Here is a 22,001-nt window from a genome sequence, read left to right as displayed (position 1 = left end):
TTAAGGTATCTGGTCAGAACCTATGCCCCTCACCCAGCCCAGAGCCTGGTCTGACATCCTCCTGTTTGCCAGGAGCAAATCCCAAATGAATAAAACCCCCTACAGTAGCTTTTGGGGGACTAAGAGCTGTGCACGTGTAGAGTGGTGGGGTCACCTGCTATGGTTTCCATTACAAGAAGAGATCTTGTCTCTTCTTAAAACTCTTCCGCAGCTCTCCTCCTACAGATAAGGTCTAACTCCTTAGCAAGGAATCGCAACTCTCTGAGCAGGGTAGGCCCTTGCCTACCTTTCCAGCACGATTCCTGCCGTTCTTGGCTGCTATTCCCAGCTTGAGCAACACTGAACTGCGTAGAGCGGACCCTGCCACACACACAGATGGTCTTTCCACACTTCTGCCCCTTTCATCCTGTAGATGTTTCTGTCTGGAATACCCTTCCCTGGCTAATTCCATCTGCTCTTTAAAATTCAGCTCAGGTTTTGATACAGAATGCAGCCAAAGAAGTCCTTAGGGGACAATGTGTAGCCTTAAATAATTATTAGAAAACAAAAGACTCGTAATAAATCAGCTGATCTTTCAACTCGAGAATCTAGAAAAAGACCAGCAAACAAACCCAAAGAGACTATGAGGGTGAATTTGATGATAAAAGAAATCCTGAACCCTATTAAGTTGTGTCGCTGTCCCTTTCAACCTGCAGAGCCCCAATTAATATATCATCCCTCAAAAACCTTTCTACCTAGTTTCTAATAAACTGTGTAGAATGAAAAATCACAGCTTCCTATGTAATTGTGTTCTAACATCCTACAGCCTGCAAAGTCAGGAAGTCCTTCCCAGTGTCTAACCTAAATCCTTCCTGCTGTTCTGTGTGGTATCTGTGGAGGAGAGAGGGCAGGGCGTACCTGTTGAGTCCTTGAACATCCACGTGCTGTCAGCCTCCTCCTCCAAAGGAGACCTGCTCTCCGACTCGCTGACTCGGCTGCGCCGGAGGGAGTGGGAGATGGGAGCCCGGCGGCGGCTTTTCTTGCTGAGCTGCACCCGGGTCTTGAGGGCACTTGAGTCGAGGACTGAGGTTTGCTTTGGGAGCGGCAGGGGGGATGAGGAAAAAGAGCAGAGAAGCCATTAATTGAGGGCAGCACCTAAGGGAGGTGTGTGTAGCTTCAATGACAGACAAGATGCTGTTTAGGTGGTACGTGGGCCAGCGTTTCTGCATTTAAATAGTAAGCAACACCCTAAATTTCTCCATGAAATATACCACGTAGGCTGCTTACAAGAACCATATGAACCTGGGGTGCCCTAGCACAGTGCCTGGCACATAGGGGGCACACAGTGCAAATGCCTTTCCCCTCCTGGTGACGCCATATGAGCATGTAAGCTACAGCAATGCTCGGTATGCAGCAGGAGCTCAATAAATGCTTGTTTGTTGAATGAATAACTGAATACATCATCTAATTAAATCCTTACAACCACCTTATTCACACTGAGAGGTTCTCACTGTGGTCCTTCCTCTACCCACAGTAACTCAGGGTGCAGGTGGGAGTGGGGCAGCAACCAGTTAGGAACTCAGGTTCAGATCCTGCTCGGTTCAAATCCTAGCTGTGTGACCTCAAGCAGTGGACTTCACCTCCCTGAGCTTGGGCATCCCTATTTGTGAAAAGGGGATAATACCAGGATCCCCCTCCTGGGGTGGCTGAGAGATTCGGTGAGCTCAGGCAGGGAACCCCTTCACTTCAGATAGCACCTGACCAGGGCTCACAGCCCAGAGCTGTGACTACGGGGGCTTCTCTTCCCAGCCAGCTCGCACTCTTGCATGAGAGGTTGGTTTCTTCCTCTCTGGTCCACTTTGGAGAAATCCTGTCACCCGAGGCCTTTTAAATTAGCAATGACGGCTAAGTTCAATGAGTCAATTCCCAGAGTTGGTAAGTGACAGACACCCCACTGGGGGCGTGGGAGGCAGCTGATATTTGCACAGCTGTTTCCCAAACCGGCCACAATGGTGTCGGGAGGTGGGGGACGGACGACGACTTGTCTGGGGCTGGGAGAGATGGAAATCATGGGTCTCCGCCCCCAAGAGAAGGCACACTTCTCTGGGTGGTCACTAAACAGGGCCAGTTTCTCAGACTCAGAGAAGGAAGGAGGGAACCACACCAGTGGAGGAGCTGGCTCGAGGGGGAGTCGGTTCTGCTCCCCCAGCGCCCCCTCGCAGCCTCAGGCTGGTGCAGGAACCAGATCCCTCAGTGCCTCGCCTCCCCTTCCAGCCTCCAAACAGCGCCCACGGGAGACTCAAACCATGGTGGGCATCGCATGTAGACCTCAGGACATGTTCAATAGGCAGCTAGGCCTGTGCTTAGGGACACCAACATATGAATCACTCGATGGCCACTTCAGTTCCCTAATCTGCAAAACAGAGCAAGACTTTTTGCCTCTTGGTTATTAGCATGTGCGTGCGCCAGGGGCCGACATTCAGTGACCGGTGGCTGTTGACGCTGCTGCTGTTCTTGATAATGGACACTGAGAAGGAGCTGCTTAGTGTTCTAGAAGGCAGGGACAGAGAGTGATGCTATGGCACGGTCACATCATACGAGCACGTAAGCCAGGGCTAAGCTTGGCACTTGGCGGGAGCTCAATGAATGTTTGTTGAATGAATAACTGAATACATTACCTAACTAAATCCTTCCAGTTCACGCCACGTCCGTGTTTATATAACGCGGTCCCCCAGTGGATACTGAACTTGTGTCTTTCCCTGCTCTGCCCTTATCCAGAGGTGCCAGCGAGGGACCCTGATCATACTCAGGAGGGAAATCCCTTTTGAGGCCCCAGAGGAAGCACCCCTCCCAAAGCGGTGGTGTTCCTTCTCTGGGAGAATCCGAGTGGCCATCCCTACGAGTGTGGGCATGAGGCTTCACCGCCAGGAAAGCAGGTCCCTTTAGATTTTGTGTCATTTAGATGTTGCATCCTCAGGAGGGTGGGCGGGTAGCCCTGTTGTCAGGGAAGGAGAATACTGAGACCCCCACGTTTCAAGGACTGAAAAGGAAAATCTGACCCCTGCAGGCAGGGTTCCTTGGTGGGGGACAGAGGACAGGTGCTGGGCTGGAAGGGGCTGGAGCAGGAGGCAGCTGGACCCGAGCGGTTGGCATCCTGGAGGGTGGCTCTGCTTGGGACCTGGGAGTTGAGTTGTAGGGGCTGCCCTCGGGGACCCACACGAGGTCTGCCCACGCCTGAGGGGGATCCCCTTCCTGGAACCGCCACTACCCGTTTACAGAGAGACTTGGGTTCCCTGGCACCAGGGACAGGGTCCCACTAAGCCAGACCTTGGTGAGAACACCCAGCAGAATCAGTCCGAGCCAACTCCAGACTCTGCACACCTGGAATGCAAACCTCAGGCAGATCCCCACCCCCCAGGACGAGAGGCCAGACCTCCCGCGTTCCCAACAGGTGTGGGCTCAGACCAGTTTTAATTTGAACACGTGATTGTATGTAAGGCTGTCGAGTCCACTGGGCTGGTTACGAGCAGATGAGGGAGCTGAGGCTCAGAGAGGTGAAGACATTTGCCCCAAGACACACAGCTGGGTGTACGGCAGGTCCAAGCCACAGGCAGACAGTAATCCCGTCTCAAACTGTGCCCTCTGCACCCACCACAAGGGTCCCTGGCACACAGATACTACCCCTGAGAGGGGCCATTCACCGGGAGATGCTAGAGTGTCCCTTTAAGAAGAAAAGACTGTTTGCACAACACGCTCCTAGTGATCGACTTACATCGATGAAGGAGAAGTCGTCCGCTCTCTTGGCAGGGCAGGCGTCCGGTGGGGGTGGCCCGTCCGTCCCGTCGGTGGACTCCAGGTCAGTGCTGGAGCGGTCCGCGCTGGTGCTGCGCCGGTCTCTGGAGCAGTCGTGCTGGTCCCCGGCCGAGGTGGCCTCCGTCTGGGAGGACAGTGAGGACAAGCGGCTGCTGGGGGGCTGTTTCCATGCTGACGCGGCACTGCTGTCCGGGGACGGGGACGGGGACTCGGGGGCCAAGCTACGAGAAAGGAAGGAGGGGAGACACGGTCGGGCGGGCCGTTTCAGAGACCTGAATTCCAAGTAGAGGCGGCGGCAGAGAGCAGGGTGAGTTTTACACACCAGGAGACAAGAGAGCATCCCAGGAGGATAACCTCTTGGGCACAGCCAGGTGCCATCATGGTGCATCCACAACACCTGGACAGGTGCGGAAGGGGCGGAGCCACTCCTGTTCCCTTCCAGACTCTCTCATCCCGCGCTGTCCAACACGGGCGCCGCTGGTCACACATGGCTATTGGGCCCTCGCAACGTGGCAAGTGAGAGCTGCGAGTTACAGCGCTTACTGGACTCCCAGCACTTTGGGTGAAAAAAGCAGGTAAAACCTCTCCTTAATAACTCTGTACACTGGTTATACATTGAAGCGATCATATTTCGGATCTATTGTGTTCAATAAAATATTGCTATTTAAATTAAATTGTTAGATTAACTTCATCTGTTTCTTTCTCTTTGATGTGGCTGCCAGGACATTTTAAATTACACACATCTCGCACGTGCAGCTTGAGTTGTATTCCTGTTGGACGGCGCTGATGTCCATCAAATAATTACCAGCAGTCACACTCAGAAAAGCGGGAGGCAGGGGAATCTTCTGCGCTGTTTCATTTATTCATTCACTCATTCAATAAAGATTTTCTGAGTACTTACTATGCTATAAAAACTGTGTTATTTAATCCTCTCCACAATCCTATGAAGTTTACCCTATAATCCTATAACCTCCACTATCCTAGGAGATAGGATCAACCTCAGGAAATTAAATATTAACCTCACTAAAGATGAGGAAACCGAGGCAGAGATGGGAAGTAGCTCCACGGGGGCAGAACTGACCCCAGAATCCAAGTCCTCGACCCTCTGCTACTTCTGGAATTTCTCCCCATGACAATGCGTTCAAGCACTGCGTGGATAATGGGAACCACATAAGATAGAAAGTTTATAAATAAACCAAGCCATTCAATGAAAAAGGCTCCCCTTCCTTATTAAAAAAAATACCGGGGCTGGCCCCGTGCCATAGCGGTTAAGTGCACGCGCTCCACTGCTGGCGGCCCGGGTTCAGATCCTGGGAGCGCACCGACGCACCACTTGTCACACCATGCTGTGGCAGCGTCCCATATAAAGTGGAGGAAGATGGGCACGGATGTTAGCTCAGGGCCAGTCTTCCTCACGAAAACAAAAATAAACAAATAAACAAAGTAAGCAAGTAAGTAAATAAATAAATAAATACCAAAGTCAAGAGCACGGGAAGCCTTACCCTGAGGAGGGGCAGGTGGGCAGGCCAGACACCACCTCCCTGATAGGACGGTCTGCCCTGAAGGACCCCCGAGCTGCACCCTTGAGCAGAAACTGTGTTCCTTCCACTGCGGGAGCACAGCCATGCTTTTTTGTCAGCTCTGGGATGATTGTATTACTTGGAACAAGCAGGATATCGGGGTGTGGGGTGGGATTGAGTCAAATCCACAAAAAATGAGGGAAATACCACCAAAGAGGCAGCAGAGGGCGCCGCTGCCCAGGGCTGGGAGCACAGCGGCTCCTGGATCATCCTGGGAGGAGCGCTGCAGTGCCTCTGGGTGACAGCAGGGGGCGCCCACCCACGGGGAGATCCCAGGTCCCAGCGGCCACTATCACAGGCTCCCTGTAGGAGCTGGGGGAACAGAGGCTGGAGGACCGGCCTCCCAGGGTCACACAGCAAGATGGGCAAGACGGAGACCCAGGCTTCCAGAACTGCAGGGCAGAGCTCTCGCAGGGTTCTGGGGAAATTTAAGTAAGCTCCCTAACTAAACCCATTTCACAGGTTAGGGGGGAAAGCCTTCACGGGTAGTCACACCACATCCCTGGGCATAAAACCCACAGATGAGGAAACTGAGTCACACAGTGACAGCTGGCAAGTGGCCACGCCAGGTTCGACCCGGGTCTCTCTGACCACGCGACCCCGCAAGCCCTCGGCTAGGGAAGGCGGGAGCTGGGAACACGGCAGGTGCACCCCGGGCGTCCACGAAGCCACTACTGTGCTCGGTCCCGCCCAAGGGGGAGAGAAAACTTGCATTTTTAAAACAATTAACAGGTGCAATGTATAAAGCTCCTACTCTGTGTCAGGAACTATGCTAATTGCTGCATGGGTTACCCTCCCAACAACCCATGAGTGGGGTGCCTCAGTCTCCGCCTCTGCAAGATGGGCTAACAGGATTAAACGTTAACACACTTAAGTGCTCACCACAGGGCTTGGTGCGTATGCTCAGTAACCCTGGGCTGTTTTCATAAGCATGATTCCACGTCTGTGGAGGAGGACCGTAACATCTGGAAAATATACCTGACATTAAATGCAGACATAGCTTATAAAGCAATGTGATTAACATGTTCCTATATCTATAAACACACACACACACAGATATTGAAACAAGTCTAGAAAGACATACAATAAAAACCATTAATGAAGGTTCTATCTGTGTGCTGGAATTACAGGGGGTTTTCATCTTCTTGTTAATTTTTTTTATTGTGGTAAAATACACATAAAATTTACCATTAGTGACATTTAGAACATTCACAATGTTGTGCAACCATCGGCACTAGGCAGGTCTAGAACATCCTCATCACCCCAAAAGCAGTCACTCCCTGTTCCCCCTCCCCCCAGCCCCACAACCACTAATCTGCTTTCTGTCTCTCTGGATTTGCCTATTCTGGACATTTCATATATCATTTGCTTTATGCTTTCTAAATTTCTTTTTTCATAATAAGAATGGTTTACTCTACAACTACAGACAAATCTGGTCCCAGTAATCCAGAAACCAGGACGCGGGCGGCCACACTGACCCCCACCCAGACGCCCCAGCGCACAGCAAGGAGCCCGCACCCTACCTCTCCCCGCTCTGGCGCGGGTCCGTCCACGTCCCGTACTGGCTGTCGGCCTCCTGCACGAGGGTGTCGGTGTCCCTGGGCTCGGGCGGCCGCCTGGAGAAACACTGCTTCAGCTGGTCCTGTGAGGACAGACCGGACGAGAGGTTTCTATCTGGGGAAATGCTCGGAACTCCGGTCAGGGCTGACACAAATCGTGTCACATCACCCCAGCGCCCTAATGCTCTCAGAGGTGGGTCCCAACGTCTTGCTGGGCACTAGGGTGACCAACCGTCCGGGCTTGCCCAGGACGTCAGGGCTAAAGCCGGGCAAACTGGGATGAAGGAGTCACCCTCTCCGGCACGCGGGGTCCTGCTGGGTGACCCCCTGCCCTCCGCAGAGCCCCTCTCTCCACCTCACCCTGCAGCCCAGCCGAACTTCTCTCCATTTTCAGTGCTCCCAGGACTCAGTCCGGTTTAGGGCACCCCGTGGCTCCCCCAACCCAGGTCCCCCACCGCCGTGCTTCCCCATCAGCAGCATCCAGCACAGCACCTGTGGAGCATTGTGCCCTGTGTGGACCAAGCTGTTTACCAATCACCTGGCTGAACTGCAGTCCCACGGCCATCCTGTGAGGCGGGGCTCACTACAATCCCGTTTTACAGATGCGAACACTGAGGCTGAGGGAGGTGAACTGTCACACCCCAAATAAAATAACCAGTAAATGCAAAGTGGAACTCAAACCTGGAACACGAGCCACGCAGCCTGGATCCCTCGGTTCTGTCACTACCTGCTTGGTTACCGGTCTCTGCCCTCGGCTGGGCACCAGGCACCACAGAACTGGCCACAGGGCTGAGCCCAGTGCCTGGCCCACGGGGGGCAGCCCACAGATCCCCACTAAGCAACTGAACAGCTGGCTTCCCTAACGTGTCCTCTCGGGAGAAGCTGGAGCACTCAAGGCAAAACCGAAACTCCAACCCTGTGGCCGGCCACCGGCACGATTCAAATGGCCTTGGCTTCTGAGCTGTGAAGGAGGCTCCTAGTCACCATCTTCTGATGACCGGGGGCCAGTGGATGAGGAATATGGAAGACGGGGGTGAGAGCAGCCTTGCCCCAATTCCAGAAAGACCAACAGGGAGCATCTTCACCCCTCATGCTCCATTGGAGGTCAGGAGGCATATTCTGCTGAATGTGCTTCAGAGCATTCATCTCCTGCTCAAAAACCTCCCACGCTCCCTACTGTCCTCCTGCTGAAATCCAACACCCCTTGTGATGGAGCCAAATTTCGTGTCTGGTCCCATCTTCCACCCCTGCCCCAAACAACCCTCCATCCCACTCTCCCTGACATAGTCACTGCACCTCACACGGTCCTCACATCTTGGCCTCTGTGGCTTGGCTTGGGCTGTTCCCTCTTCCTATCCATCCTCCCCACTCAAGCCATTGCAACCCACAGTGGTCTCTCCTTCTGAACTTTTCTGCCTGCTCTGGACTCATCGTCGTACCAGGTAAGGTCTGCCATAGAAGTTATTTACTCAACAGATATTTACTGAGGACCTACTATGTGCCAGGCACTGGGGAACCAAGGGTGGGGGGTCACAACACAGGTGCAGCCCCTGAGATTCTGTAACTCAGCTGATGCACCCTTCAGGGTTGGACACTCCATCATCTTTGTTCCCCACGCAGAGCCTGCCTGGTGCCCAGTAGGTGCTTAGTGGAGGTGGGTGACCCTCAGCAGTTCCTTTTCCTCCCAGGCATGGGGAGCATGCCTCTTCACAGCTTCTATGGAAGCATCCTTAGCAGAGCTAGCATATATGGTCCAGCAGAACGAGCAAGTGCCTGGGGAAGAGCTTCGCTGTGTGACCTCAGGGCCTTTGCCTCCCTCTCTGGGGCACAGAGAAGTGACAGGATTCAGCGAGGAACGGTGGTCCCCCCAAGGACATGGATGCCAATGAGAGGACTCACATGGCAGCTTCTAGTACAGGGCCCGGCCCTCAGGAAATGCCCCATCAATGCCCACCTCCTGCCCCAGTCTTTCTCTCACCTCTTGGGGACACTTGCATAAACCCACGATGTTCAAGGGGGTGCTGTAGGCAAAGTGTATGCAAGGACGGGAATTCAGAACAAACCTCTCGGTCCCCTCTGGTAAACGGCCACACCTGTAGACCCTCATAACAACCACTGTCCAAGCAACCCCAAGGCTACTGTCGGCAGATCCCTTTTCTTCTTCTAGTTACCAAAATAATACACGCTTGTTGTAAAACATTTAGAAATGATAGAAAAGCACAAGGAATAACATTTTAAAACAATCCATCACCCAGTGACAATATCCTGGCATAGTCCTGTCCAGAATTTCCCCCGGCCAATTCATCTGCATCATCATCTTTAATGGCTGAAGAACAGTCCACTGGATGGATGCAGCATCGTTCACTCAACAATCCCCAAGTGCTGGGCATTTAGGTTTCTGATTATTTTTCACTGCTACAGTCAACAAGATGACGAACATCCTTGAGGCTAAAGTGACACATCTCTGTGATCATTCCCCCAGGAGAAAGCCCTAGTATAGAATCACCAGGTTGGGGGGTAGCATATTTGTAAGGCTCTGGCTCCTGAAGAGCAAGCCAACCTGGGGACAGTGAGCCCGATCTCCAAGCCCACGGGCAGCACGTGGGGGTGGCTGTTAGCACGTCAAGGATGAAGTCAGTCCCACGGGGGGAAACTTGGATGCTTTTCCGTTGAAAGATCACCTGACATTCTCAGATGCCTGGCACCCTCAACAGAATTCTCCCTGGGCCAGGACTAGAAGTGGGCATCTGAGCGTGCTCCCAGCTGCTTAGCGTTTTCAAAGACGTCACAGAATCAGCCTAACTTAACCCCTGCGTGGTCAGACCCAGAGGCCAGAGCCCGACACCACTGTCCAGAGCAGTCTGCAGACAGCGGCAAGCTGGATGCCGGGCCTGTGCCCTGGCTGTGCTAAGCTCTGCGGAAGGCAGCGGGGTGACCGCCCAGGGACAGTCTACACCTCGGGGGGCTTGCTGTCTCGGCTCCACCCCAGCTGCGTGGCCCGGCCAAGAGGCTCACCCATCAAGCCTCAGTTTCCTCTTTGGAAAAACAAGGCTTCTTTCAAGGCTTCAAGGAGGTATTCTCCGGAAAGCATGAAGCCCAGGAGACGAGAGCCGCCGTCATCGGCACACTGTCACGGCCTCCCCAGGGTCAGGCGGGGGGGGCCCTCGGCAAAGCGTGATTCTTCTCAGGTCCTCAACGCCCCGAGAGGCAAGGATCTCTCGGTGCTCTCAGGTCTCTCAGGGATCTCTCGGTGCTCTCAGGTCTCTCAGGGATCTCTCGGTGCTCTCAGGTCTCTCAGGGATCTCTCGGTGCTCTCAGGTCTCTCAGGGATCTCTCCCAGCGAGGGAGGAAGGGACGGGCAGGTGGGGCCTCTGGAAGCCAGAAGGGCAGGCTCCGTGGGGGAGGCCGGGGGTGGGATCAGGGCAGGAGGCAGGGGAACGGCTTCCTGACCTCCTTCGGAGGGCTCTAGGGGGCGTAAACGGTGCTCGGCAACAATACATCGGCCTCCACCCATGCCCGTCTGTGGCCCTCAGGGGTCTGGAATCCCACCAGCAGGAATGGAAATCCTCTCCCTCCACCACTAACGCCAGACGCAGGATCCTGACTCCTCTGCCACTCTCAGCCCCGTGTCGAATCAACCTATCCATCCCCAAGTCCTTCAAAGTCTCCTTCCGGAACATTCCGTCCAGCCTCCGCCAGCTCCAGGGTCTCCTTGCCTCCCTCACCTCTGGCCCCCTCCCATAGATTTTCTTCCCATTACAGTTTCCAAAACCAAAATCTAAGCCTTCAGGGTCCCTGCTCAGAAACCTTCAATAGCTCCCCATGTCCCTCTGGGTCAAGGCCAAACACCTTAAGGATGGCTTGTGGGCCCTACATGAGTGCGGCTCCTTTCCCACCGTCCCGGCCCCTCCCGCCTCCCCAGTCCCTCCCAGGCCCCCCTCTGGCTGCTCCAGCCAGCTTTCCCCCCTCACATTCCTCAGTCCACTCTCCCTCCCCTCCAGACCTGCTAGAGAAGCCACCACCTCCTGGCCCACATCCAGATTTCAACTTTGATGGCTCTTCTTCCAGGAAGCCTTCCCTGAACTACCCCCTCCCCCCACCTCCACGACTGGCTCAGGAGCTCTCCAGCAACCACCATCCCCTAGACTTCAAGTCTCTATATCTTGCTATCCAATATGATAGCCGCTAGCTAGATGTGGCCATTTCAGTTTAATTTAAATTAATTAAAATTTAAAAATACGAAGAATCCAGTTCCTCAGTGGCACCAGACACATTTCAAGGGCTCCACAGCCAGATGTGGCTACCCATTGAACAGCACAGATACAGAACATTTCCATCATTGCAGAACGTTTCTAGCAGAGAGCACTGCTGTAGAACTTCCCACAGTGTAATGATTACAACTGACCTGTTTCTTTTCAGCCTCCCCTGGACCAGTACTGTTTCTGGAGCCAGAATGTCTGGATTTAAATCTAGGCTCCATCACACAGTAGCTGTGTGACATTGGGCAAGTTACTTAACCTCTCTGTGCCTCAGTGGCCAGACAAAGCAGATGTTGAGTATTTGCTCGAAAGCCATCTCAGTCCCTACGCTTTAACACAGACCCCCAAATTTGGAGTAATTCAGGGGTTAGGGTTATCTAAGGGAATTCATCTTGAAAATGAGGCTTAAGAAAGCAAGCTGTTTACCAGCGCTCTCTCCAGTTAGTATCTTGGTAACCTTGTGCACACAGCAAATTATTCACGTCTCATTGCTCCAGCAGACCCTGGCAGCACTTCAAATCAGCAAGCCTCGAGCTTCACTCCCAGGGCTACGAGGCCTCAAGGTGAACCAAAAAAAGAGCCCGAAACTCTTCTACAAACTTTCTACAAGTCAGATTTTTTATTAGGTGATATTTTATTAGTCAGATATTTTATAAGGTGGGATGGTCTTCCGATTCAGTTTTGCCTACAGGCTGCTATAAAAACCCTCGCTGTCTGCGGGCACAGACATCTACAAGGTAGTCTGGAAATACACAACGGACCAAAGAAGAGGCGTCGTCTGAGGAACATGCACGTCCGAGTTAGTCGTCCATTTGGGTCACGAGCCGGCCTGACACCCACGCCTGATGGATATCAACCATCCCCAATAGTTCAGCTGTCCTTGGTCAGACGAGGATCATCAGATTTTATCACTGAGGTCCACAAGGACCCTCGGGTCCATTCCGTTGGCCCTTTTCAGATGAGAAACTGAGGCGCAGAGACAGGAATTGCTGTGCGGCTCTTAGTTCCTACGATGAGTAAGAGGCAGCCCTGGAGGGACCGGAACCCAGGTTTCTGGGCTCCTATCTCAGCCCTCCACCCACCTCCAACATCCCCCTGCTCCCACCTTTCTCAGGATGCTTCCAGAGGCTCTGATGAGGAAATGCACATTAGAATGCTCTAAAAGCCTCAAGAGCTTCGCGGGTTTAAAAACCACTTGCTGGGACCAGCCAGTGAGGGGTGAACACCCCGGGCCCTTGTCTTGCAGGCAAACACGACGGCCTCAGCTCAGGGCCTACAAGGGACAGCTCTGTGACACCCAGGCTGGGGAGACCAGGCCAACAGACGCCCTTAAGGGCTGTGTTTAAACAAGCCGTAACATGTATCCTGAAATTTAAAACGTGTATACCCTCCACTCAGCAATTTAGTTCCAGAAGTTTATCTCAAGAAAATCATTAGACACGCTCGCCAAGATCCATGAACACGGACATTCCCTGCAGGATAGCAAATATCGCAAAATACTAGAAAAAGCATTGCAAAATATTGGCAATGACCTAAATGTCCAGTAAGATGGGGACTGGTGACATATAATACGGGGTATCCACACAACGGAGTAAACACAGCCAAGGAAAATGATGTTCAGAAAGAATATTTACTGTCACAGAAAGATGTCTTCTACCAGAAAATCAAAAAAAAAAAAAAAGGTAACAAAACAGCATGTGTGTTATGATACCAGTTTTATAAAAACAAACACATAAATGTATGTGAGTATAAGCAAAGGAAAACTTCTGGGAGGTTCCACAGCAAACTGTTAACAGCGGTGCTGTCTGTGGGGAGACAAGAGGCTGTCTTTTTATTATTGATGATGATTTAACTTAGTGTCCACACTGGTAATTTTATATCCCAATATAATCAGATGATACAATTAAAGGTTTGATGTCCATATTTCCAATCCTATCATATTGTACACATCATGAATTAAGAACAAATCAGACGGGGGTTCTTTATTTGCTAATCTATATCACAGCCCAGCAAACTTTTTCTGTAAAGGGCCAGATAGTAAATATTCTGGCTTTGTGGGCCATACAGTCTCTGTCCCAACTGCCCCACTCTGCCACTGTTACACGAAAGGGGCACAGACAGTGTGTAAGTGAGAGTGCGTGGCCATGTTCCAATAAGACTTTATTCACAAACAGGTGGCTGGCGACCTGGCCCACAGGCAGCTGTTTGCTGATCTCTGATCTATACCCTTTAGACCGTCGGCCGTTCCGTCCACTGCTGTACCCCAGCACTAATGACAATGCCCGGCCTACAGTAGTTGTTGAATAAATATTTGTTGGAGGAATATGTTTTTGAAAATAACTTTGTTGCGAGTAGGTATGAGCTTCTTAACCAGAAAAGGGAATGTAGTGAGCGAGGGGGCGGGGAAAGGAGGAAACATGACGCCTGCATGTATTTTGGGGTGTTTGACATATCCTCCTAAGAAAGAGCCTTGAGTCAGGGCAGGCTGGGTGGCCCCCAGCTGACAGAGCAGTTCCGAGCAACTCAAGACGTGTGCCCATCCCCCTCTGCAACCCTACACTCCCAGCCGCGCAGGGAGCTGTGTGGTCACTGGTCCCAGGCTGGCATGGGTGACACTTGCCCTGTCTCAGTGCCCCTGAGGGCCTGCTGCACCTTCCCATCCTATGTCTGGGTCAGACCTGCACATGGCTGAGCAGTAATAGCCACAATAATATTGAAGGCTAACACTATTGCACATTGACGATGCACCATTCACTTTGCCATTTAACGCTCTTAACAACTCTATGCAGTAGGAACCATCGTGGACCCATTTTACAGGGGAGGAGACTGAGGCCCAGAGAGGTGAGCTGACATGCCCAAGATCACACAGTTAGAAAGTAGTGGAGCTGGGTTTGCCTCATGTCCAGGCCTGAGGTCCCCAAAGCCGCTACACTCTCCTGGCTCCTGCTTGACACGGAGAGCTCTGCTGGGTCCTCAATGACCATTTTACAGATGGGGAAATGGATGGGGGCACAGCTCAGGGTGTGAGTGCTGGTCACCTGGCTGGCATCTACTCAGGACACGCCGTGGGCATCGCTCGGTGGGGCAGGAAGGTCTGGAGGTCATCTCTGAGGTTGGTGGCAAGCTTAGGGTGGGGGAGGGTGACGGACAGACAGAGAGACAGATGGAGGCAGATGGAGGCAGAGAGAGAAGCAGCCAGAACAGAGACAGAAACGGAGAGAACACGACCACAACTGGGAAACACAGAGAGAGAGACGCACGGCGCGAGAGTGACAGAGAGAGAGAGCAGGAGGTGTGCCCGGGCCTCAGAAGGAGGGGGCTGGACGGGCCCCCCTGGCCTGCCGTGCTGTGGCTCCGCCCACAGGAACACACCTGTCCCCGGACTCCATCCCCTGACCCGTCGTGAGCACAGGTGCCAGTCCCAGCTCCAGCTCCATTTCTGGATGACTTCCAGCAAGGCCTTCCCCCTCTCTGAGCCTCAGTTTCCCCTCTCAGTGAGTCAGCGGCCAGGGATGGAAGGTCTCGGTGGCCCGCTGCAGCCTGACAGCCAACCTCTGCCTGCTGGCTGATGTCCGGTGCCCACCACGCCTGCCTGTGTGAACTGTCTGCCGTTCCCAGTGAGGAGGGTCTGGTTCATTCCCCTTAGACACGAGCGCGACTGTGACACGACTGTTCACACCCTGACGGGTTCGCCCACCTAACTGATGGTGAAACGACGCTGTCCACACTTTGAGGCTTGAATGAAGTCAGTTTTTACCAACACCCTATGGATAAGCTAACAGTCCCCAGTGATTAGCGACCGAAACCACAAACTTTTAGGTTGCAGATGCAAAATTAACCTACCCCAAGGCCCTCACGAGTCAGAGGTGGGACAGGTTCTAAGACTGGGCGGACCGGGGCAAAGCCAGTTCTGCCTTTTGCTAGCTGTGCCGGAAGCTCTCAAAACCGTGATTTTCCCATCTGTAAAACGGGGATGGAGAGGATGCTTAGTGGTGTTGGGAGGATTCTGTGGAACGTCTGGTGAGAGCCTGCATTCACCGGCACACGGCAAGTGCTGAATAGAGGCAGTTGATCTGATGACGATGATGATGTCCGCTGGTTAGTTCCCAAAACGCATCATTTTAACAAACACTCTCACAATGTCCTATCAGGCCCTAAGGAGGCCTAACAGGCCCAGCATGCAGCTGAGAGCAAAGGGGCTGCCTGGACCAGAGCCCTGAGCATCTCCCTCGACCCGGACACTGGTCAGCTACCCCCCATCACGAAATGAACTGGACCCCAGCTCTGCCCAGCAGAACTGTCGCCCTCCAGGCCTGAGCCATCCACCAGGGTGCGCAGGCTGCAAAAGGACGGCTCTGGCAGACACGCTGTCTCCAGGAGGCAAGTGCGTCACCCAAAGTGACAGGGACACACATTTGCAGCTGGTCCTCAGGAGGCGTGTTTGGTTTCGGCTGGGAGTGCCCGACAAGGCTCCGGAGTGAGGCCTTCCTGGCTCTCCCGACAGTCTCTGAGGCTATAAATAGAAACGACAGCTGGGCTGGGCACCCAGGCTCCGGTCAGCCTCAGAGGCGGGGTCCCCCCAGACTCAAGAAGCCCAGCGAGCACCGTGGGGCCTGTGCTCTGGGGGTCAGAGGTGGGCGAGGAGGCGGTAAGCATGCTATGAACACTTAAGGAGCACCAACTGTATGCCTGGGACCACATCAAATTCCTTACCTGGACCATCTAGCTGAATTTCCATAGTAAATATTCCTGATCTCCCCATTTCACAGGTGAACAGTAGCAACAACAACCACTTCTATGACCCTTCCTGTGTGCCAAACTGCCACATTGAGTCCTCCCAACAACCCTAAGAGGCGGGGTACTGTTATTACTCCACTTTCCAGATGAGAAGACTAAGGCACAGAGAGGTGAAGCGACTTGCCCAGGGTCTCACAAGTGAGCGGAGAAGCCCGATTCAAACCCAGGGGGTCAGTCTCCGAGTCTATGGCCTGTTACCCCACTCTCTAACAATTCCTGCTGTAACCACCCAGGAAATGCCCCTCTGGGAGACTTCTTGGCACAGTCTGTCAGCCGCTGGCCAGTGCTGGCCCCAGGTCTGCTTAGAATGTGTCCTTAAAACACAGCTCAGGCGTCAACTCCTCCAGGAAGCCTCTCCTGATTGCCTCTATCTGCAGCTGGGCTAGGTCTCTCCCTGGGACCCCCAGAGCCCTCTGTGCTCAGCCCATCATAGAACTTACCGTGCTGGGCTGTGTGTACTGCTTGTTTGACTGTCTGCTCCAAACTGGAGCTCCCTGAGGACAGGCACTGGGTCTGTCCACCCTCAAACCCCAGCACCAAGTTAACAGACAGAAACAGTGGTTGGAGAGCAACTGATAATGTATGGACGGACGAATGAACGAGTGAATGAACCCATAAATGTTCCCCTGCCCCTGTCTAATGTCTGTGAATGATGCTCTGTTTACTCAAGCTCTCTTGATATATCGCAGGACTGTTAGTTTTTATGTATGCCCTTAGAATTTCATTTTTGGTACTTTTTAAAAGAAATCTTTTTTCTAAAATGTCATGTTCAGTGCGCTGACAAACAGTGAAAGCAGAGCAGCCAGGGTGGTTCTATTTTTATTTTTTTTTGTGAGGAGATCAGCCCTGTGCCAACATCTGCCAATCCTCCTCTGTTCTTGCTGAGGAAGACCGGCCCTGGGCTAACATCCGTGCCCACCTTCCTCCACTCTACATGGGACGCCGCCAGGGCATGGCTTGCCAAGCGGGGTGTCAGTGTGCACCGGGGATCCAAACCCCAGGCCGCTGCAGCAGAGCGCACACCCAACCGCCTGCGCCACCAGGCCAGCCCCGGGGGTTCTTTTTAAGGTGCAAAATAGAAGAGATTGATCCAAGGAAGGAGGACAATCCCCAGCATAATCCAGAACTTTGGTGCAGGGGGAGGGGAAGGGCATAGAACATTCTAGAAGTACTGAGATACTTTTTGCACGGAAACAGACAAATTCGATTTCCCTCTGATGTCTAAAGTTCTATTAATATAGGTCTATAGTTCTAAGGTTAAGATGAGCCAAGGGAAAAGAGAATTTGGGGCTTTTAAAAATGTATTTAACTTAAATTGTAGAACAACCATAACGTGGAATACTATTTAATTGTTAAAAAGAATTGTTAGAAGGAATGAGGAAGATGTGTATGTTTGGATGGGGAATGACCTCCAGGATACACTGTCAAGTGAATAAGGCAAGGGGTGAAACCACAGGCAGAGTGAGCTCCATCTGTCTGCGAGGAAACAATATATCCGCAAATACTGCAAAATTCACAGAATATCGGAGGAGGACACAGGAAAACCGTCATAACGCTTGTCTCTGGGAGGGGGAGAGACCGAGAGAGATTTTTTATTCCACCTCTTTTTGTGTTTTGTAACATTTGTGGTTAGTAATTTAAAAAAATTAAATGTCCAGTTCTCTATAAATACATAATTCTTTCACGTTCTCCAGTATCTCCTCTTCATGGAATCTGCTCCCACCCATCCTGACTCGGCTCCTCCTGGAGGGATTCTTAAAACAGTCTGAGACAAATTTGACTTCCTTTTTTTGAAACATCACATGTCAAAACATCTCTCTCACGTTTATTTCAGGCAAGGGCCCGACTTGTCAGGCGACAGAATGGCGGCCTCGACACGTAAGTGTGAACCCCGTGAGAAGGCAGGGGGCTGGGTGTGTCTCTCCACTGCTGAGGACCCCGAATCCTCCAGGATCTCCCCCTCCCCAGCCGGCCACAGCTACCATCTCCACCACCATAGGTGGCAGTAAGCACATTCCAGTGTCACAGCATTGCTCCGCCACCCCCGCTTCTGGTAATTCATCCAGCAGAGACACGCACACCAACGCAGAAACACAAATGCAGACACACATATACACAAAACACACACAATAGCTACACATACCGATATATATACAACACACACACATGCAAATATATGTACAAATACATACACACATAAGCACATGTACACAAATATATACAAAATACATGTATACAAAACATACACACATATATACAAATACAAACACACAAATATACAAAACACACATACATATACACAAATATACACACAAATGTACACAAACACACAAATACATGCATACACAAAACATACAGAGAATACACACACACACACAAAACACAACTACACACAAACACAACTATACACACACACAAACACACACCCAGGGATGCTCATACCCTGGTTTCCTCACAGCACCATTCTTGGTAACAGCAAACACAACCCAGTTGCCTCTCCATAAGGGCACCTGAGACATAAACCACGGTTTACCCCTGCAAGGGAATACGGCACTGTTGTTAGCAATAATGAGGCAGAATTCTAAGTGCTGACATGGAAAGACGTCAAATCCACTACAGGTAAGCTTACCAAGAGCAAGGGGCAGAAAACTCTGCCTCAATCGACCCCCTGGTCATCCTGGGTCCACTGATAGCAGAGGTTTACTATCCCAGCTATCCGAGGTGCTCCTGGGCCTCGGGCAGGGCAGGGGGCTGTGCATAGAGGGTCCAGAGTGGCAGGTGACAGAGGACTTCATGGAGGACATGTGACACGGCCTAGGCCTTGAAAAGTGCATCCTATGGGGACAGGTGGGGAGAAGAAAGAAGGCCATGCAGTGAGAGGCCAGGCTGGGGAACAGGGAGCAGAGGAAGCGAAATGTCATCTATATTAAGAGCCTGCTATGTTGTCAATGAACAGCCCCCCTGCCCCTCCCGGGGACGTAGGACCCGCCTTGCAGATAAGGGGAGAGCTGAGAGCACGGAACATGAATGGAGCGCCTCGTCCCCTGGAGGGGGGGCCGGGCCTGGAAGCTCGCTGCCCTCATCGGCACGGAGGCTCCCTTGAGGAAGACCCAGCCCAGCGGAGGAGGAAAACCAGTCGGGCTAACATTCCATCACCAGGGACAGGGCCAAGGCCTCCACTTCCTTCCGCTGCCCAGCGCAGCCTATGGCTGTTCAAGCACCCTGCCCTGGGCCCAGGATGCCCTGTTCCAACTCACAGCTAGATCCACCCCTGCTTCCCAGGCCAGCCCTCGGTGAGCCAGAGGCCCTGGAAAATGCTAAGTGGGTGGTATCTCTTTGGTCAACCCTTCACAGCGCCCAAGTTGGGGCAGATGAGTCCCGTCTGCTCATCACGTGGCTCACGGGTCCCCAGTTGGGGAGAGCACTCTGGAAGCCTCAGTGTGAGCTACAGGACGCACGGGCCGGGCCACACTCAAGGCCGACTTATCAGCCGGCTGCAAAGCCTGGTGCCGCAGCAGAGCCCAGAGACCTCCTCGGGCAGACACGGCACCTTGGTTGGAGCCCACATACAAAACGGAGCCCTCTGGGAGGAGCCGGGGCCCACGCAGGCTCTCGGGCATGCTGCAGAAGCCATCCTCGGGGCCAGAACTCACTTGGCAGGACCTCGAGGGCAGACCCAGTGACTGTGAGGGGCTCCCGAAGGCTGCTGAAATGCTGCAGCCGGGATGTCCAGCTGCCGAAGGGCCTGTATCTCAACGTGGGGGCAACATCCCGGCCCTGTGGACTCGAGGCGCCCGGCACTCGGGCGTTCTGCTTCACCTCAGGTGAGCGCCTGTCGTGGGCCAGGCGCCGAGCAACACTTTTACTGCCTCAGCCCCCAAGGGTCCTCCCACCAACCTGTGAAGTGGGTTCGAGTGTCACAGCTCCGCTGGCCCCGATCCCAAACCCAGGGGCCAGGTGTGTTTCAAACTTGGGACTTTTCAGATTTTTAGAAAGGCAACAGGTGCACACACTGTGTACTGGGAGACACCCCGAGTCAGGTCTGGAGCAGGGTTTCCCAACCTTGGAACTACAGCACGTTGTGGGGCTGTCCTGGGCACTGCAGGAAGTTTAGCAGTGTCCCTGGTCTGTGCCCACCAACGCCAGTAGCAACCTCCTCCCACGGTCATGACAACCAAAAATCTCTTCAGACATTGCCAAGTGTCCCCTGGGGGGCAAAGTCACCCCCAGTTGAGAACTATTGGTCTAGGTCATGCATTCTCTGCAGGAGTGGTACTGTCCCCAGAGGAGTGAAAATTGGTTCTTGGGGGTGGGGGTGAAAAAATCTCATTTTTTAATGTATAAAACCCAGATATACATACAGTATGTCTACAGATATATAATATATACATGACATTAAAATTTCATGGGAAGCAATTAAGAAAAAAGATGTTTCAAAAGGCCCTTCGGGGGACGATAACAAAGAAAAAAGTTGATCAACACTGGTGTAGGCAATACCCCACAAGCGAACGTGTTAATATTCCTGCAGCAACATGGATGAATAGTCACGCCATATGGGACAAACAAATACCATTAATAACCTCACATCAGTACATCAGTACAGGGTAGTTTTGTCTCAAATGAGAGCTTTTTGGAATCTAGATAAGGGATTGCAAACCCAGCGTTCCATTTTATCCAGGAGAAAACTGAGGCTCGGAGAAACTAAGGGGTTTGCCTGTGTCTGTGCCCATGTGCACGTGTTGGGGGGTGTGTGTGTGTGTGTGTGTGTGTGTGTGTGTGTGTGTCTAGCTGACACCAGCGGGACTGAACCACCGCACACATCGCCTCCAACGCAACGTAAATGACTCTGGCAACGGACGGGAACTTGCCTAGCAACGAGCATCACAGCCTTCAGACCACACGGGCTCCCTGCCTGTCCCAGCTACCTCACTTCCAACAGTTATTCTGACCATGCGGGAGCGTGAAGGTGAACAGCCGGCGATGTTTCCTGCAGCGTTATTTATAAGTCAAGGAGACTCGAAACAACCTGAGTGTCCAAAATTCATTTGCGGCCTGACTAAATAAGATGAAATAGGTGAGGCTGCAGGTCCGTGTTCACCAACATGGGAAGTTAGTTCTAGCAGAGAAAACGAAAGAAAACTAGGTACAAAAGAGTTCACGTAGTAGAATTCCATTTTATTGATCTATTTGCACATATGCAAAAATATGCATATATTTTGCATATATATGTGCAATATATTACATTTATAAGCAAAAAATGCATATCTTTATATGCATGTATGTGTATGTATTTAGTATATATTCGTGTATGTATATATGTCTTGCATATATATATGCAAAAAATCTTAAAGAATATAGACATGTTATAAGGATTATTTCTAGGGAATGCGACATTGAATAATGTTTTTCTTTTCTTCTTTCTCATCTGTGATCTTATTTCTTTACAGTGAGCGTGTTTTGCTGGTGCAGTTCTATAAAATAGGAAAGGATCCGGAACCCACCCCGGGAGGCAGGCACTGTGGCTGTCTGGCCTGGGTGGGGGTGGGAAGCAGAACGTTCAGCCCGTTTCATGTTCTCCTGCCACAGCGAGAGTCGGTGCCGAGTCGCTCACTGATGCAGACTCGCTCCTGCCCCGGTGTTTAATTGCCATGGGGCTGGGGCCTGTGGGGCCTGAGGTTATATGAGACCAGCCCAGCCGAGAGGCTAATGCCCAGGAGAGGAGCAGGCAGATTAGGAGCAGGCAGAGACGTGGCGAGGGAAAAGCCCTGGCCGCCCTGAGAATTTCCACCACCCAGTCCTGCTGGGCCTGCCCTGGACCCCCACCCACCTCCCCAGCTCAGCACAGAGAAGGGGTCCGGGCTGAGACAGACCTCGAGTCCCTGGCTGTGCCTCTGACGAGCTGTGTGACCTCAGGAGAGTCACTTTCTTGGAGGCTCTGTTTTCCCTTCTGTCAAATGGGGGTCATCACTGGGTCAGGACATCGTCCAGGGCTCCAGGCAGGGAGCAGTCACCCT

General features: G+C 52.4%; 1 protein-coding gene across 4 annotated transcripts in view; it reads right to left on the bottom strand.

Moving 5' to 3' along the window:
* The window catches only part of KIAA1671 (KIAA1671 ortholog), a 138,263-nt gene that overhangs the window by 12,839 nt on the left and 103,423 nt on the right, over window positions 1-22,001 (bottom strand). For all 4 annotated transcript variants that reach the window (XM_058531661.1, XM_058531662.1, XM_058531664.1 and 1 more), the window contains 3 exons: window positions 6,896-7,014; window positions 3,752-4,013; window positions 898-1,072 (listed from right to left, as the gene is read on the bottom strand). In XM_058531661.1, coding sequence (XP_058387644.1) covers window positions 898-1,072; window positions 3,752-4,013; window positions 6,896-7,014 — 556 coding nt within the window. The remainder of the gene's footprint in view (window positions 1-897; window positions 1,073-3,751; window positions 4,014-6,895; window positions 7,015-22,001) is intronic.

This window comes from Diceros bicornis, chromosome 35 (assembly GCF_020826845.1).
Source record: "Diceros bicornis minor isolate mBicDic1 chromosome 35, mDicBic1.mat.cur, whole genome shotgun sequence".
Taxonomy (NCBI): domain Eukaryota; kingdom Metazoa; phylum Chordata; class Mammalia; order Perissodactyla; family Rhinocerotidae; genus Diceros; species Diceros bicornis.
This window is presented reverse-complemented; position numbering and strand designations above follow the sequence as displayed.